Here is a 17,530-nt window from a genome sequence, read left to right on the forward strand (position 1 = left end):
ACTTACGAAGTGATCACCCCATAAGCCTAGTACCCATCTAACACCACACAGATTTCTTTTTATCAACCTGAGGAAGATGCCTTCTATCCCTAATTTGCTGAGAGTTTTGATCATAAATGGGTGTGGATTTTGTCAAATGTTTTTCTTGTGTGTGTGTGTTTTGCATCTAGTGATGTGATCATATGGTTTTCCTTCTTTAGTCTTTTCATGTGATAGATTACATTAATTGATTTTTGCATGTTGAACCAGCCTTGCATACCTGGGATAAACACTACTTGATTGTGATGTATAATTCTTTCTATTCATTGTTGGATGAGACTTTCCAATATTTTGTTGAGGATTTTTTACACTTCTGTTCATGAGAGCTATTGGTGAATAGTTTTTTGTTTTTTTTTTTTTATGGTGTCTTGTTCTGGTTTTGGTATTAGGGTACTGCTTGCCTTATAAATGAGTTAGGAAGTATTCTCTCTGCTTCAGTCTTCTGAAAGAGATTATAGAGAATTTGCAGAATTTCTTCCTGAAATGTCTGGTAGAATTCACCAGTGAACCCATTTGGGCTATGTGCTTAATTCTTTTATTTTTATTTTTATTAATTTCAGAGAGGAAGGGAGAGGGAGAGAGAGAAACATCAATGGCTAGAGAGAATCATTGATCAGCTGCCTCCTGTATGCCCTCCACTGGGATAGAGCCCACAACCCGGGCATGTGCCCTTGACTAGAGAATCAAACCTGGGACCCTTCAGTCCATATGCCGATGCTCCATCCACTGAGCCAAACTGGCTAGGGCTACTGCTTCTACTCTTGCTTTACTCAAAGGAGCTCACCTGTACCATTCCTTTCCCTCTCTCCTTCCCCCAACCTCTAAGGGACCCCAGGAGACTTGCAACCATGGGAGCAATGCGCAGGGGCGGTTTGTCCCAGGCTAACCCCTGAACCTGTCTCCAAGGCCCCCTTTTCTCTGACTCCCCAGTGAGCCAGAGCAGCCCAGCCGGGGCTCTCCTGTTGCTTCTTCTATGTCCTTCCTTGTTTCACTCTCCTAAATCTATTTTTGCTGCGTCAATAAACTCTTACTTGCTTTTCTACATTTTGAAATATTTTCTCTTGATTGAAATCTTTCTATCAAGAAGACAAGAACCAAGGTCTCCTCATCTCCTCAGTAACAGAAGGACAAAGTTACATGCAGCAGTAGGCAAAAGGAATAAGAAAGAACGTGTAAAATGGCTACAGATTACAGGCAACCGGGGTGTGTGTGCAAAGGGCGAGTGCCTTCGGAACTCTATTGTTTCAGCAACAAGGTTGTTAATCTTTCCATAATGATATGCGGTTCTCAGAAAAGGAGGTTAACTCCCATGTCCCTCCTCGTAGAACTCCCAGCCAGATTAGAATGTGCTTTCTCTAATCACAACAGAACAATCACGGTTAACAGAGCATGCTTACTATTTCTTATAATTATAGCTAGTCCCCAACATTCTATTTCTGCTCCTAATAAGCCCACAAAAATTCTTTACAGGTTTGGACGTTTCTTACGTTGACAGGCAGTACCAGTTATTAAGATATTGAAATACTACTGTTTGGAAATGGCTAAGGCCCCAGGCCCCCTGAGCAGTCCTTTATCACCTTGGTCCCCAACCTCCCTGGGTGGGCACAATCAGGGGTTGGGCACCTGGTGCCCACTGGCCCACACCCTGTCAGCTCACCACAGAAGTACTGCCGGACCTCTGCCCCCTCCCTCCTGGCCATTCTGGCCTGAGCCCTGCTGCACTCCTGGGAGCTGAGTCCTGCTGGGAGACAGTGCCTGCCAAAGGCTGGAACCCATTTCTGCCTGTACCCTCTGCGAGGGGTGGGGGTGGGGGTGTTGGCAGGCTGAGTCCTGCTTCCCTGGGCCACTTCCTGCCACCGCTAATCTCCTCCCTGTTGCCGGTTCCTGGCAGTGAGCCCTGCCTGGCACCACAGGTTGCATGTGGGGTGTCTTTGTCAGGCAGTCCTGCCTCTGTCGCTGGCACTGGCCCCACTTCCCTGGAATCCTTCCTGGGTGGCACCGTCCCTTTGCAGAATTCTCCTGGGATCCTCCAAAGTGCCTCTCTTGCTAATCTAGCCCCTGCCCATCTAGACCCTGAGGATGCATCCTCCCCCCAATCCCTGTCCCAGGGCACAAAGGCAAAGGCAGAGCAAACCATTCATGAAATCTGCTCACCCAGGGCCCTCAGTATCAGGGGTATCACTTGCTTTTTGAGGGGCTTTTGAGCATCTGATAAGATGAAATGCAAAAGTGCTTTGCAAACAGTAAAGCATCTTACAAACACCAGAAGAATTTAAGGCAGTGATTCTCAACCTTCTGGCCCTTTAAATACAGTTCCTCATGTTGTGACCCAACCATAAAATTACTTTCATTGCTACTTCATAACTGTAATGTTGCTCCTGTTATGAATCATAATGTAAATATCTGGCCTTAACCGGTTTGGCTCAGTGGATAGAGCATTGGCCTGTGGACTGAAGGGTCCCAGGTTCGATTCCGGCCAAGGGCATGTACCTTGGTTGCGGGCACATCCCCAGTAGGAGGTGTGCGGGGGGCAGCTGATCAATGTTTCTCTCTCATCAATGTTTCTAACTCTCTATCTCTCACTCTTCCTCTCTGTAAAAAATCAATAAAATATATTTAAAAAAATAAAAAAAAATAATGTAAATATATGATATGCAGGATGGTCTTAGGCGACCCCTGTGAAAGGGTCGTTCAACCGCCAAAGGGGTCGTGACCCACAGGTTGAGAACCGCTGATTTAAGGGGAAAATCCAGGATGATCAGGTGTGCGGCCAGCTGATTGGGACCTGAGTCTTCTTCCTCTGGGAAAGGCATCAGAGGGTTGGGAGAGTCTGGAGCCTGCTGTGGCTCCCTGCTTGCACGGTCTGAAATGGTTACAGGCAGTTAGACCAACATGAGCATAGCAAGGGCGAGGGGCCAGGTACAGAAGGTCACCAGGGTGAAAAGTCCTAGATGCTTAGCAAGGGGCAAAACTGGGAAAACAAGAACCTCATCGTCCCCAGGGTAGCCTTTCCTCCCTGAGCATATCACTGGTCATGCAGTTTGGACCCCCTAGCTTTTCATATTGCTAGTTATGGGGTTTAGGCCCGCCCCCCCCCCCACCCCCCCCACCACCTTTCTTCCCTGAAGATAACTTCTAGGCCTCAGTTGTACTTCAGCTCCAGGCCCAAGAAAGCAGCACAACCAGACAAGCAACACCAGCCATTCTCCCATGTAAATTATTTAGGTTATTTCTAGTATTTTGCAATTACAATGCTAAAGTGAATTACTTTGGGCATACATATTCTGTACAACTGGAGATGTCTGACCAGGGTAAACTGCAGTTAAGTGGAAAAGCATGTGTCATTTTGTTAGATATTGCCCAATTCTCTCAAATTAACATTATACTAATTTGCATTCTGACCATCTATCTTTAAGAGCACCTATTTCCCCCCAGGCTTACCAACAGAATGTGTTGGTGTACTTTTTAATTTTTGCTAATTTGATAGGTGAGAAATAATATCTCAGTGTTATTTTAATGTGCATTTTTCTTATTAAGTAGTTGAATATTTTTTCATATACTTATGGAACCTTTTTTCTTTGTTGTTAATTCTCACTCGAGGATATTTTTTCATTGATTTTTAGGGAGAGTGGAAGAGAGAGGGAAAGGCAGACAGAAACAACAACGTGAGAGAAACACATTGATTGGTTGCCACCTGTACAAGCCCTGACTAGGGCTGGGGCCTGGGAGGAGCCTGCAACCAAGGTATGTGCCCTTGACCGGAAGCAAACCCGGGACCCTTTGGTCTGCAGGCCAATGCTCTATCCACTGAGCCAAACTGGCTACGGCAAAGAACATTTTTTATTCTTTTTTTGTGTGTGTGTGTGAATCATCTGTTCATGTCTTTGACTTATCTATCACGTTTTTGCAACTTTTCCCCCTCAATTTTTAAAAGAGCTTGTGTATTAGAGATGTTATACATTTATGTATGTTACATGTCAAAACAGTTTCTCTCAGTTTATCATTTATTTTAGACTTTTCCTGTTTTCTTATAATAATTTTATTTTCATATAAAGAAATGTATTAGTCTTTTATTGCTTCTGGATGAATTTGCTTTTATTAAACTCAGGAACGCTAAATTATAATAAACTCATTTTGCTATAAATAAAATATTTGAGCTTAAAAGAATGCGCCGAAACCGGTTTGGCTCAGTGGATAGAGCGTCAGCCTGCGGACTGAGGGGTTCCGGGTTCGATTCCGGTCAAGGGCATGTACCTGGGTTGCGGGCACATCCCCGGTGGGGGATGTGCAGGAGGCAGCTGATCGATGTTTCTCTCTCATCGATGTTTCTAACTCTCTCTATCTCTCTCCCTTCCTCTCTGTGAAAAATCAATAAAATATATTAAAAAAAAAAAGAATGTGAGTTTTAATAACCTACTTTTCCATTTTTAAATACTTTTCCACTTTTTAAATATGTTCTGGAAAAAAGTAACCATTTAACAAATACATAAAAACATGTACCTAAGGGCACAGGCTCCACTATGGCTCAGCAGGGCACTGACCAGAGGCCCATAATCCTTAGCAGCAGTAACAAGGCATGTCCGCTGCTCATGGCAGCAGCAGCAGCAAAGCTGGAGGAAGCTTCAATGGACTTAGTTCTCAGGTCTCCACTAAACTTCCCTGTGCTGTACAGACTTTTATAGACAGAACATTCTCATTTTTCCCTAGCTGCCTAATGAGATTTGGTTTCATGTCACCTCCTGTGACACACTGTTGCCTTCCCCTCACACACCAATATGAAAAGCATTTACTCCATAAATTGCATTGCTGCAATACTCTAAACCCAGCCACCCTCCTTCCTTTTCCTACCAACGGAGAACCCCATGGTTGCTTTACCTGTTATAAAACTATCCATGCTCCTTGCGGATCTTTTAGATACTCCTTTGGATATCCCTAGTTTGTGGATGGTTCATACCTGAAAAGAAACAGTATAAATTGCCAAGCCGGTTATGCTACCACAGACTTGAATTTACGTTTAAGCTTCTCACAGAAAATCAAATCTGAATTGTGTGGGTCCACTTATATGTGGATTTTTTTCAATAAGTACAGTCAGCCCTATACCCCCAGGTTTTGTATTCATGGATTCAACCAACTGAGGATCAAAAACAGTATTTTCTATCTGATGTTGGGGATCTGCAGATGTGGAGGGCTGCCTGTAGGCACTGTCCTATGTCATCTATACTAATAATAGCCTAGGTGGCATCACGTCCTCAGGTCGTCAGAAGATGGCTGTCAGAAGATGGCCACACGCATAGTGGAGGCGGGGCCCAGCGGCTGCTCCCTGCGGTGAGGCCTGGGGGTCCTGTGGATCTGCATGGCATGGCGGAGGCCCGTCCTGGTGGCTCTACCGCCTCCCGTAGAAGAGGTGGGTCCTGGCAGAGAAGGCGGGTCGTGGCGGGGGAGGCAGTTGTGGGCGATCAGGCTGGCAGGGGAGCAGTCAGGTGTCAATCAGGCCAGCGGGGTAGTGGTTAGGGGGCGATCAGGCTGGCAGGCAGAAGGGGTTAGGGGCAATCAGGCAGGCAGGTAGGCGAGCGGTTAGGAGACAGTGGTCTCAGATTGTGAGAGGGATGTCCCAGATTGGAGAGGGTGCAGGCCGGGCTGAAGGACACCCTCTGCTCCCCGTACACGAATTTCATGTGCCGGGCCTCTAGTCTATATATATAAAAGCCTAAGTGTCCCTTCGACTGGTAGCTATGATGCACACTGACCACCAGAGGGCAGACACTCAATGCACAGGCATGGAAACATGGAACAGATTGATGAATCTCAGAGGGAAGTGGGGAGGGAGGAGGGCAGGAAGAGATCAACCAAAGATCTTATATGCATACTAGAGGCCCGGTGCATGTGGTCCCTTGGCCTGGCCTGTGGGGATCAGGCTGAAACCGGCAGTCCAACATCCCCCAAGGGGTCCTGGATTGCGGGAGGGCACAGGCCAGCCCGAGGGACCCCACAAAGCCATGCACCAGGCCTCTAGTTTTATATAAGGGTCTTGAACAACCATGGATTTTGGTATCCACTAGGGGGTCCTGGAACCCATCCCCTGTGGATACTAAGGTATGATTGTAGTTAAGCTTTTGGGGAGTCAACAGTTACACCCAAATCTTTAGCTATGGAGTAGTGGGGGAGTTAGTGCCCTAAGCCTGAAGTTGCTCAAGGGTCAACTGTGGTGCTAATGCAAGCAAGCAGTCCATTACATGGATGTACCCAAACTAATTTATCTACTTTTGAAAACATTTTTGTATTTATGTGCTCCTCCCAATTTTTTTATATTATGAACAATGACATAATCATTATCTTTTAGTGTCCATTTTACAATTTGGTTATTTCTTGAGAATAGTTGGATTTGGATTGATGGGTGAAATGGAAGCAAATACGTTTAAGGGTTTTTTCTTTGTTTTTCTCTTTTCATGTGTTTAAGGTTTTAAAAAAATTAAAAAGCTGAACTGTCAGCCATTGAGGCTTTATTAGTTTATGATCCCAAGAACAACCCATATGTCACCTGGCTCACACCCACACCAATACTGGAAATTAGCATGCCTTTTCATCTTTGCTGGATCAGGAGGTGAGCCAAGTGAAAATGGTGTCACATTTCTGTTTTATTAGAAATTCTGGGATTACTGGTAAAGGTGAACTTTCCTTTTGTATGTTCAGCTGGACTCAGGATGCTGTCTCTGGAGAGATTGTCTCTGTGCTGCAGGGGGGCCCACCTGTGAGAAGATGGGGCCTTACCATTGCCGTCCTCTCCTGCTGCCCCATACCTCACACAGAGGTCCCCAGGTCAGGGAGAGGGAGGAGCTCCCGTGCTTATGCCATTTGGGAACAGTGCAATGAAAAATGGCTGCAGGAGAAGAGGAAAAGAGGAACTTGCTCATCATACACAGTGAAGAATGGGATGTTGTTCTAGAGGCAGAAAACTGTTAACTACAAAAGGAGGCTGAGAAGATATCCTACGAGAAATGGACAAGAACACAGTTTTCATAGTATAGAGACAGAAGGAGAGGTACAGAGACACAGAGTAGGATGGTGGCTGACAATGAGGCAGCAGAACTGAGAGAAAGAAAGTGTCTTTCACCCAGAAGCTCCGAGCAGCAGTCTATGGCTGTGTCACATATTAGCTGTGATTTGGGACAGTTTAGCTCACCCTGCGACGCCTCAGCTTCCTGTTCTAAAAAATGGGGATAACAGAACTAATACATCATGGCAATGTGGAGGAAACTAAATGAGAAGTGTGTAAGCCACTGTCTTACAATTTTAAAGGCTCAATAAACCTTCTTAGAAACAGTATTTATCTCATGGTGAAGGAGCTCCTATTCTTTGAAAGGTCATCTAGATGGCACAAATTTCAACTCAGGGCTCTTTCCACATTGCAGTGCTTCCTCTAAACTGACTGTGAAGATCGGTTCCAAGCTGGTTCATTTTCCCCTTCTCCTTAGTGCCTCATCTTGATAACTTCTGCAGCTCCCTGTGGTCTCAAAGAATGACCTCTTTCCAAATAGTCCTCTAGACCAATGGTCGGCAAACTGTGGCTCGCGAGCCACATGTGGCTCTTGGGCCCCTTGAGTGTGGCTCTTCCACAAAATACAGACTTCTGCGAATGGGCCACGAAGTTTCAATCGCACTGTACGTGTACTCCCACACGTGGTATTTTGTGGAAGAGCCACACTCAAGGGGCCGAAGAGCCACATGTGGCTCGCGAGCCCCAATTTGCAGACCACTGCTCTAGACCCATGCATGTACAGCCAACTCCTCTCTGAAAAAGGAGCCAATAATACACAGTTAGGAAAGGAGTGTTTCTCTTCAATAAACGGTGCTGGGCAAACTGGATATTCACATCCAAAGGAATGAAGTAAGACCCTTATCTTGAGTCAATTGTTGATTTTATTTGTTTTCCAGTATCAAAAAATATTTATCCTATAAAGCAAAAAAGACACAAAATGAGTGAAATTCTAACCTTCATTTTTGTTGTTTCACTGACCTTTTGTTAAAGAAAATTGCCAAAATTTATAGTTTTGGTAAAACATATGCTCAGACATTTTACTAGAGAGATAGCAAATGCACATCTGAAAAAAATGTTCACCGTGAACCCTTACTTAGAAAGATGCAATCCAACAACAGTGAGATAGCATGACAAAGTTATAAAAAAAGTTTACATAAAGAATGAATGACCAAACCAAATCTTCTCTAGGATGTGGAGGAACTGAATACCTTACACACTGCTGGAAGAATGCAAAAATGTACAATTGGCTTAAATGACAACTTCCTAATTTCTTTAAGTTAAACATTCACCTATCCTCTGACTCAGACAATGCATTATGAGTTATTGACAAGGGTAAAAGAAACATATCTCCATATAAAGAATTATGCACAATCCCTATTAGGCGTGATTCTGTAGCAATTATGCTTTCCCCTAACCCTTATTGTCCTACCCCAAGTGACCATCACGTATGGAATTGTAGACATTAGGACACATAGTCCTTTGCAAGATCTTTGAAAGTGATTCCCTCCAAAAGTACTGGCATAACCTATGAACAAGGGAAAAATCATGCTGCTCCCAGAAACACTTGAGGTTGTCACACCTGCACCTGCCCCCCTTTTTAAAATATATTTTTATTGATTTCAGAGAGAGGGAGAGGTAGAAACATCGATGATGAGAAACACCAATTGGCCGCCTCCTGCAGAACTCCTACTGGGGATGGAGCCCACAACCCTGGCATGTGCCCTGAGTGGGAATCGAACCCTGACCAATGCTCAACCACGAGCCACGCAGGTCAGGCTCACCTGCCTCCTCTTGAACCTGACCTCTGTCTCCTAAAACTCACAGCATCCAGGCTTCACATGAGTAACAGAGCCCTGCAGTCTTTCCTAGGAGGATGTGGGCAGCAATGCAAATTTGGAAAAAACTGGTGAGCTAATTTCAGCACTACACCGTCCCCTCAGATGCAGAGAAAGTTTGAGACCCCATAAAAGTTGTTCACCTCTTCATGCTTGTAGAGCTCAAGCCTGCTTATAACCTACCCCATACAGTAAATAAAACATCCAAGATTAAAGAGGACTTAAACAAAAGGGCCTTCATTATTTTACAAACCAAAAGGACATGGACCTGGCAGTTCTTACACTGGTGACTTTGACAATGGAAATATTTATCAAAGATAGTCAGAATAGAAGAAATGCAGATCTCATAAAGGCTCAGGCTACTCCTAATTTCCTCCAACAAATCAGAGAACAAAGTTAGCTTACCTGAACACATTAGGATGGTGATTGATACAAACTATGGAGACCTACTACTAGGAAGTGGTTAGCTTCGGCCACAGAAATCTGCAGTGACATAAATCTGGCATGAACTCTGGGCAGGTTAGAAAGTGCAACACAGACACGTTTCCCACATAACTAAACTTTAAGGAAAATCTCCCTACTGTTGACATTTTGATGTATGAGATTAAAATCAGAAAAATGGGGTCTGTTTCCTCCAGTGTTGTTAACATGAACAAAAAAAACCCTGTATGTTTCCTACACTAAAAAACTTCCTTCATTGTGAACTCTCTGATGACAACACAAGTGACTGTTTTCGGTAAAAGATTTCCCACATTCGCTGCAATCATAAGGCCTTACTCATGTGAACTCTCTGATGACAACGCAAGTTACTGTTCCTGATAAATGATTTCCCACATTCGCTGCATTCAAAAGGCCTTTCTCCAGTGTGAACTCTCTGATGATAACGGAGACTACTGCTACAAGTAAAAGCTTTCCCACAGTCACTACAATCATAAGGCCTTTCTCCAGTATGAAATCTCTGATGGTAACGGAGGCCAGGGCTAGTGATAAAAGACTTTCCACATTCATTGCACTCATAAGGCCTTTCTCCAGTGTGAAATCTCTGATGACAACGGAGGCCAGAGCTATTGATAAAAGATTTGCCACATTCACTGCACTCATAAGGTCTTTCCCCAGTGTGACATCTCTGATGACAATGCAAGTGATACTTCGTGATAAAAGATTTCCCACATTCACTGCACTCATAAGGCCTTTCTCCAGTGTGAAGTCTCTGATGACGATAAAGGCCAGAGATTCTGGTAAAATATTTTCCACATTCACCACACTCATATGGCTTTTCTCCAGTATGAACTCTCTGGTGTTGAAGGAGGCTTCCACTTTGGCTAAAGGATTTCCCACATTCGCCACACTCATATGGCTTTTCTCCAGTGTGAACTCTCTGGTGTTGAATGAGGCTTGCACTTTGGCTAAAGGATTTCCCACATTTGCCACACTCATGAGACTTTCCTGCAGAATGAACTCGATGGTGTAGAATAAGGTTGGAGTGTTGTCTAAAGCATTTTCCACATTCACTGCACTCGTATGGCCTTTCTCCTGTGTGAACTTTCTGATGATTATGGAGATCAGTGATTTTTGTAAAATATTTTTCACATTCAAGGCACGTAAAACACTGTACCCCAGTACAGACACCATGGTCCTGAGCAAGTGTTTGGTTGCAGCCAAAGGCTTTCTTACATTCTTTCCTGGTGTAATCATTTTTTCTCCTTTGAAAACTCACCCCAGATGCTGACATTTCACTTGGCTGACCTGTGGTGTGAGCAGCCTGCTCTTGGATATGTCCTGAGCTGGTGAGAACATGCTGCCCAATCTCCCCACAGGTAAAAGGCTTCTGGAACACATTGAAATGGCAGCCCTTGGCACGTGAGGCCCTGTCCACACCTCTTATGAAAGGTGTCTCTCTCACGTGCTGCTCCTGGTGCTGGGGACACTTTGTGCTGAAATAAAACCGCTTAGCACATGCCCCACACCTCAACAGTTTCTGGCTGTGTTGTGTTTCCTGCTGCTCAACCAAGTAGAAAATATCTCTCAGGACTGGCCCACAACTCTCACAGGGGTGGCTCTTCTGGGAGGACAAAGCTACATTGGGATTCTTTGCCTGTGACACTCTCACAGAAACATGCTGTTCAGTGGGTGCCTCCACATCCTCTGTTCTACAGCAGCAACCTAGAGAGGAGATGAGGTCATAGTTCTCCAGCATCACTTCGAGGTACAGGTGTCTTTGAGCCTCATCAAGGAGGAACCATTCCTTCTTGGAGAAGCACACGGCGACATCCTCAAAGGTCACACCAACCTTAGCTGGGGGCCTCTGTGGGCGAAGTGGGGTGGGAGTGGTGGGAGCAGAGGCAGCCGTGGGCACAGTGGTCCCTGTCCTGGGCCTAGCTCGGGTCACCCGGGCGGCTGGTCGACGGGGACCAGAACTCTTGCGCCTTCTCATTCTGGCGTCTCCACCATGACCTAGTGCTCAGGATGCTCCGACCCACTTAGGTGATCCTGAAAGAAGAGGAAACGTCCATCACGAGTAGAACACTGGAAGTCAACTGTTGACTTTAATAGGCAAACAACTGCACTGCAAAGCTTTCTGTAAGAACCTCAAAGAATTTCTATGAACAAACGTAGCCTTAAAAAAGTTCAGTTTACCTATTTCCTAAAGCACACTTGTTTCCTGGGTTTTGAAGTAATTTGGATGAAATAAACTCTTGTGTTTGGTCACCAAAATACAAGAAAGAATAGCTACTGATTTCAGATGAAAAGGTGTCTGGAGAAGATGATCCTTCTCACAGAAGTAATTACAGAGAGACATAAAATAACTTTGAGAGCAATCTATTTTTTTTGGATAAAATTTTAAAAAATGAAAAAAAAGGAAGCAATAATTAAAAAAGACACCCATAACATTAAAACACTAACTATGAGGGAAAACCATCTCAGTAAAAATGAAAATTAAGCACATCATGTTTAGCTAAAAGTGAAAAATCTGAGATGATTATGAGTTCAACAGTGACCAGAATTGGCAGATCTCAGGTGTGGAGACCCACTCCCAAATGGTCCCGTAGGGTAATGGCGGCGTGGGATGAAAGCACCAGAGACCGGGGTTTAGGAGGACTGGCACAAGACATCAGCAACTTTAACTTTTTCACACACACTGTTTTATAGCTAAGCTGTGGCTGGTCATGCTTCATAGATCACTGTTAGGGCTTGGCTTCTGATGGGGAAGTAGCAGATCGTTACAGACTGGGCAAGACTGAGCAAGCTTTGTCTAGTTCCATCTATGTTTGACAGTTGCTATGACAAACAGCTGCTATGACAAAATGTCTGCTTGCCTAGATCACAAGAACTGGGGTGCAAGCAAAGTTCATGTCCTTTACATGACTTGGAGTGGGGTCAGGCCTTCCTGTAGCCCCACGGCCTCTTACACTCAGGAAGGCCTAAGGGGCCACATGTCACCACTTCTTCTAGCTCTTAGTGCCACATCTGTCAGCTGTCACTGCACTGGCCCACTTTAACAAGACTTCCTCAAGGCTCAGCAACAAATGAAGAGAAAAACATGGGACCATGGCATTAAAAACACTAGCTTCAAGGACAGTTTACTATCCAACGACACAAAATCCTGTCATACCTAGGGGAGATAAGGCTCTGAGAGAGTTCTTGCTCTAATGTTCCCCGTCTCCGAGAAGAGAGGCTTACATGAAGCTGTCACTTAATTACAGGAGTTGTTTCCTCAGATACCTTCCCACATTTATTGTTAACAGCCAGAATTTCCTAAAAAGGAAAAGAACTTCACACATGTACTAGTTCACAGACCACAAACTCCACTGTTAAGAGGAGGACCAACTTGTCCCAGTTTGCCTGGGACTGCTCTGGCATTCCAGTCTGTGTCCTGGGAAACCCCTCAGTCCTGGGAATTTTTGGACAACTGCCACTGGAGCTACACAGCAGCTCAGTGAGGCCCTGGGAAAGTGACTGGATAAACTGCAGGAAAAAAAAAAGTAGATTCATGCAGTAACTCGGTTCTCCTGGCTCCCAGGGGATAGATTTCCATTAAACTAAGTGGTGACATCCTAGAAATCCGAGAATGATGAGAAGAGCCCATCTGGGGAAACCCAAGGCCTCAGCATGCCCAGGATGTGATTTTCTCAGGAGGGAGGTCATCCATCAGACAGGTAGGCAGGAGCAGAGGTCACTGTTACTGATTCCTCTAAATAGGCCTGGACTTATTTCTAAGACTGAAGTATGAGCTATGGACTAAAACTCACCTGAGGAGTGTCTCATGGATCTTCATGGGGAAAAAGAACAGCGGGAGCTCAGGAAGCTGGGAGGAAGCATGGAGAAAAAAATTAACCTGAATACTCCCTGTAAATTTAGAGCTATTGTCTGCACAAAATGACAGTGCTTAATATGGAAAGCAAAACTCTGGACATTTAATTTGGAAAAAATATTAATGGACTGGTACACTGGTATGCCCATTGGCAAATCCATTGCTTGTTTCACAAACTTCCTCATTTTGGGCCTCAGAGAACTAGGTAAGTGTTTACTGCATGAAAATGTTGATTTCCTTGTCCTTCTACTCACTGCAGTAATTTCAACTGTATAACTCTGTGACATCTTATATGAGAACTTTTTCACCTTTGGAGGTCAAAGAAGAAATTACTGTTAAGGTTGAACACTGGATTGTGCCTTTCAAAGTTTTCAAGTAGATTTTTCAGATCTCCAAAGGAAGAGATATGAATATATTTTATTCCTGTTTATTCCCTGAGAGTAAAAAATAGTTGCCCAAACCCCTGATATTCAAGTGGATAAAACTAGTTTTCAAAGTCATCATCTTTCTGAAACACTTCATATTTACATTCAGGAAATAGTAAGTCTAGTTCATGTGTCTGAAATTTATTACACAGGATTTCCTGTTCTCAGATTCTCTCAGCAGCTAAACAGCATGGGCCCCTCAGATCCTCAGGCCACCCAGACACCTGGGCTGAGTACATGAGAGAGAATGCATGAAGGGGGTTGTGGTGGTCTGGGCAGTGGCTGTGGGGTCACACCATCTGCTCAGTAGGAGGGGCATCGGCCGAGGCTCTGCCCCATCTTAACAGATCCTCTGTGTGCTCCTCAGTTCATCAACCCCATCTAGGAAGAACAAGAGCTTCTTGCCTGGGCCAGGATCTCTGGATGGAGGCCTGGGTGCTAGGCCAATCATGGCAATCCAATCAGCAAATTGTATCTCTATCAGCTGGTACAGTTCTCTGCAGCTCAGATGGAGGACTTCATGGAACCTGTCATAGTAGAGCATTCCTTCCACCCAGTCCAGCACTCCCTTCCTGGTCAGAGTGGTCTTCCCCATCCCCGAAGACGCCCACCCCCTGCAGCACCAGAGTCCAGGGCTGGACTCCTGCCTCCTAATTAGAATAAAGTAAACAGGCATCTTTACCAACTAGTCTCAGTCCTTCACGATCCTGCTGTGTTTCCTACCAGAGGCCAGGGCTCATGCTCCTTCTGCTTCTGGTGATCAAACAGCCTTTTGCATATGTGATGGGAATTTTTATACTCTACAGGACAAGAGTCCCTGGCCTTCATGAGCTGAAACTTCTCTATCATATCTCAGGTGCCACGGCATCTGTGAACTCCAACTTCCTTCTTCCCAGCTCAACTGAAATGCCACAAGCCCTGGCCACCTCTTTCAGCTTGGTCTCCATCTAAGACTTAGCAAATATTCAGGGGGGAAGGGGGAAGAAGCCCACGCAAATGTGGGACTTGCCTAAGTGCTCCCACATTCTCTCCAGCAATTTCCTTTTTCAAGTCCTGTCTGACTTGATTTTTCTCTAATACCTTCAGTTGCTTTAAGTATTTTATTCAGCTTTTATACTCACTATCGATCGGAGGGTTAGTGTGATATAAGCTACTCCATCATACTCGGATGTGGAGGTTGGTTGTACTTTATGCTCATCCACAAATGACCTAAAGCTCCAAGGTACTGAATGGTTTAGGTTTCAATCTCCGGCACCTGGACAATCACACCAGCTTTCTGACTGTTCCCTTACACCCCTTACTCTTTACTTAGTAATCAGTTAGTATGGACTGGACGTGGTAGGTCTGGAGGCAGAGACCCCAAAATGGGACATTTTAAACATCAAAAAGAATACTATCTGCCATAGATCTAAACTAATGAACCTATAAAGCCCAAGAGTTTGTTTTGGGTTAATTACTTACCTTTTGAAATTCTAAGGGACTAATTCATTATCCTGAAAGCAGGTAACGGGAGGACAGTAAACATGTCTCAGCTCTATAAACCAGCGGTTCTCAACCTGTGGGTCGCGACCCCTTTGGTGGTCGAACGACCCTTTCACGGGGGTCGCCTAAGACCATCCTGCATATCAGATATTTACATTACGATTCATAACAGTAGCAACATTACAGTTATGAAGTGGCAACGAAAATAATGTTATGGTTGGGTCACAACATGAGGAACTGTATTTAAAGGGCCAGAAGGTTGAGAACCACTGCTATAAACGATGTCTCTACTGCCAAATCTGAAACTTTCCGGGCTTCAGTGTAAGTGGGGCACGATGTCCCTACAAACTGCTCTTAGCCAAACCCAATACCCTCATCTGGGCCTTAATATCCCTCAAGGCATCTCAATGGCATTTAACCGAGGGGAACACTTCGCTCTTGCGGAGACTTCCTTCCCTTGGTCTTCAGAACACTTTTTCCGCGGCCCTTCCCTTCCCTCTCTCTTTCTCCCGCCCGACCCCCGGCCCCTCAGTGCCCCGCCTGGGGTGCCGCCTCCCTCAGCCCCGCCAGACTCACCCGCCAACTTCAACTCCGCGTGTCGCTTTGCGTCCCGCAAGGAGAGGCAGCCGCGCTCCTCGGGCTCTCCCGGACCGGGCCCGGAAGGGACGGGTCCAGCAGTGAACTGCGGAGGCGTGTGCGGCCACCTCGCACACAGCGAGAAGCGCGCACCTCTTCCGCCTGGCGGGCTGGTAACCGGAAGCTCCGCCCTGGCGCTCTGCCCGCGTGGGCGGGGCTACCCCGTCCCGCTTTGTTACGGGCTAAGCCAGACCCAGTAGTCCAAGCTGATGTGGGCGCTCCGCCGGAAGCTGGGTGGTGTTGAGACCGGAAGGGGAGCCCCGGCGTGGGGTCACGTTTCCTGGGCGGTGCTACCCCGTCCAACCTGGTCTGTAGTCCGGTCAGCGATCAGCGGTGCAGGTAGTCTGGGTGCTGTCGCCGCATCTGGTGGCTTCACTCCTACCCCTGAGGTCACCCGGGTGGGTTCCACTCCTGCGTCGCAGGAATCACAGGACAAGAAAGGAACCACAGCCCCTGGCCACCCTTAATGACACAGACGGTCTGCGTATTTTAGAGGGGGACTAACTTAGGAGTTAGGTAACTAAATCGTTACATCTGTCCCATACACTATAAAGGAGTTGTAAGTGGGGCACGATGTCCCCACTTTATTCCTGCTCTCAGGAATAACTTTTTATGAAGTGCAGAGGGGAGATTTTTTTTTTTTACCCATTCACATTTTTTTTTAATTGAATTTATTAGAGTGACATTTGTTCGAAAAACCATACAGGTTTCAAGTGTACAACTCAATAAAATATCTGCACACTGCATGTGTGCCTATCTCCCAAAGCAAAGTCTCTTTCCAATCCCATTTCCAACCCCCCCTTTGCCCACCTCCACCTACTGTGGGAAGCTGCCTATTGTCTTCTCCAGCAGAGAGGTGTGGACAAGGAACCTGGAATGCTGGTGACCCTTGAAGCCCTGGCAAAGGTCAGGGCTATGCACCCACTGTTTAGTGGAGACAATGGTAGCTGAAGCAACTTCCCCACCAGATAGTCATGTCAATCCTTACTGATAAGGGAGTCTGCCTGTTACTGGAACTTGCCTGCCTAAGGGCTATGGGTGGATCCCAAACTGAATAAAAAGATGGTGAGGCTTGAGCACAAGTGGAGTCCATACTCTTGGGATGGGCTCTCGCCTGGCCCCCCAATTTCCAAATTATTATCTCTTGTCTAGTATCTTTAATTTGTGTGCGGCCCCTCTTTCAGATTCTGAACCCTGAACCACTCAGGATGTGGGGGAACATATACACATATACACAACCTACCCCCACTCCTCTTTCTTTCTGGGTATCACCACACTGTTGTCTGTGTCTAGGTGTTATGTATTTATGTTTTATGGATAATCCCTTAACCTTCTTTCATCCAGTTCCCCCTTCTCCCCTCCCCTCTGATAGCTGTCGGTCTGTTCCATGTATCCATGCCCCTGTTTCTATTTTGTTCATCAGTTTATTTTGTTGATTAGATTCCACATATGAGTGAGATCACACGGTATTTGTCTTTCTCTGGCTGGCTTATTTCACTTACCATAATAATATCCAGGTTCATCCATACTGTCACAAAAGGTAAGATTTCCTTCTTTTTATGCTCAGATAGTATTCCATTGTATAAACCACAGCTTTTTTATCCACTCATCTACTGATGGGCACTTGGGGTGTTTCCAGATCTTGGCTATCCTATACAATAAAGGCCTAATATGCAAATTGACTGAATGGTGGAACAACCGGTAGCTACAATATGCACTGACCACCAGAGGGCAGACACTCAACACAGGAGCTGCCCCCAGCCCG

At 45.6% G+C, this 17,530-nt stretch overlaps 1 protein-coding gene across 1 annotated transcript; it reads right to left on the reverse strand.

Moving 5' to 3' along the window:
* Positions 1-7,938: 7,938 nt before the first annotated feature.
* Positions 7,939-15,875, reverse strand: LOC118676417 (zinc finger protein 781-like). The gene is made up of 3 exons (XM_036350295.1): positions 15,706-15,875; positions 13,161-13,216; positions 7,939-11,400 (listed from the first exon to the last, which is right to left on the reverse strand). The coding sequence occupies exon 3, from the start codon at positions 10,603-10,605 to the stop codon at positions 9,688-9,690; it is 918 nt and encodes a 305-aa protein (XP_036206188.1). The 5' UTR covers positions 10,606-11,400; positions 13,161-13,216; positions 15,706-15,875; the 3' UTR covers positions 7,939-9,687.
* Between the last annotated feature and the right edge of the window lie 1,655 nt (positions 15,876-17,530).

This window comes from Myotis myotis, unplaced genomic scaffold, assembly GCF_014108235.1.
Source record: "Myotis myotis isolate mMyoMyo1 unplaced genomic scaffold, mMyoMyo1.p scaffold_m19_p_2, whole genome shotgun sequence".
NCBI classification, from domain to species: Eukaryota; Metazoa; Chordata; class Mammalia; order Chiroptera; family Vespertilionidae; genus Myotis; species Myotis myotis.

Coding starts and splice junctions, on each gene's coding strand:
- LOC118676417 (XM_036350295.1), bottom strand. CDS start 10,605: ATGATTACACCAGGAAAGAATGTAAGAAAGCCTTTGGCTGCAACCAAA.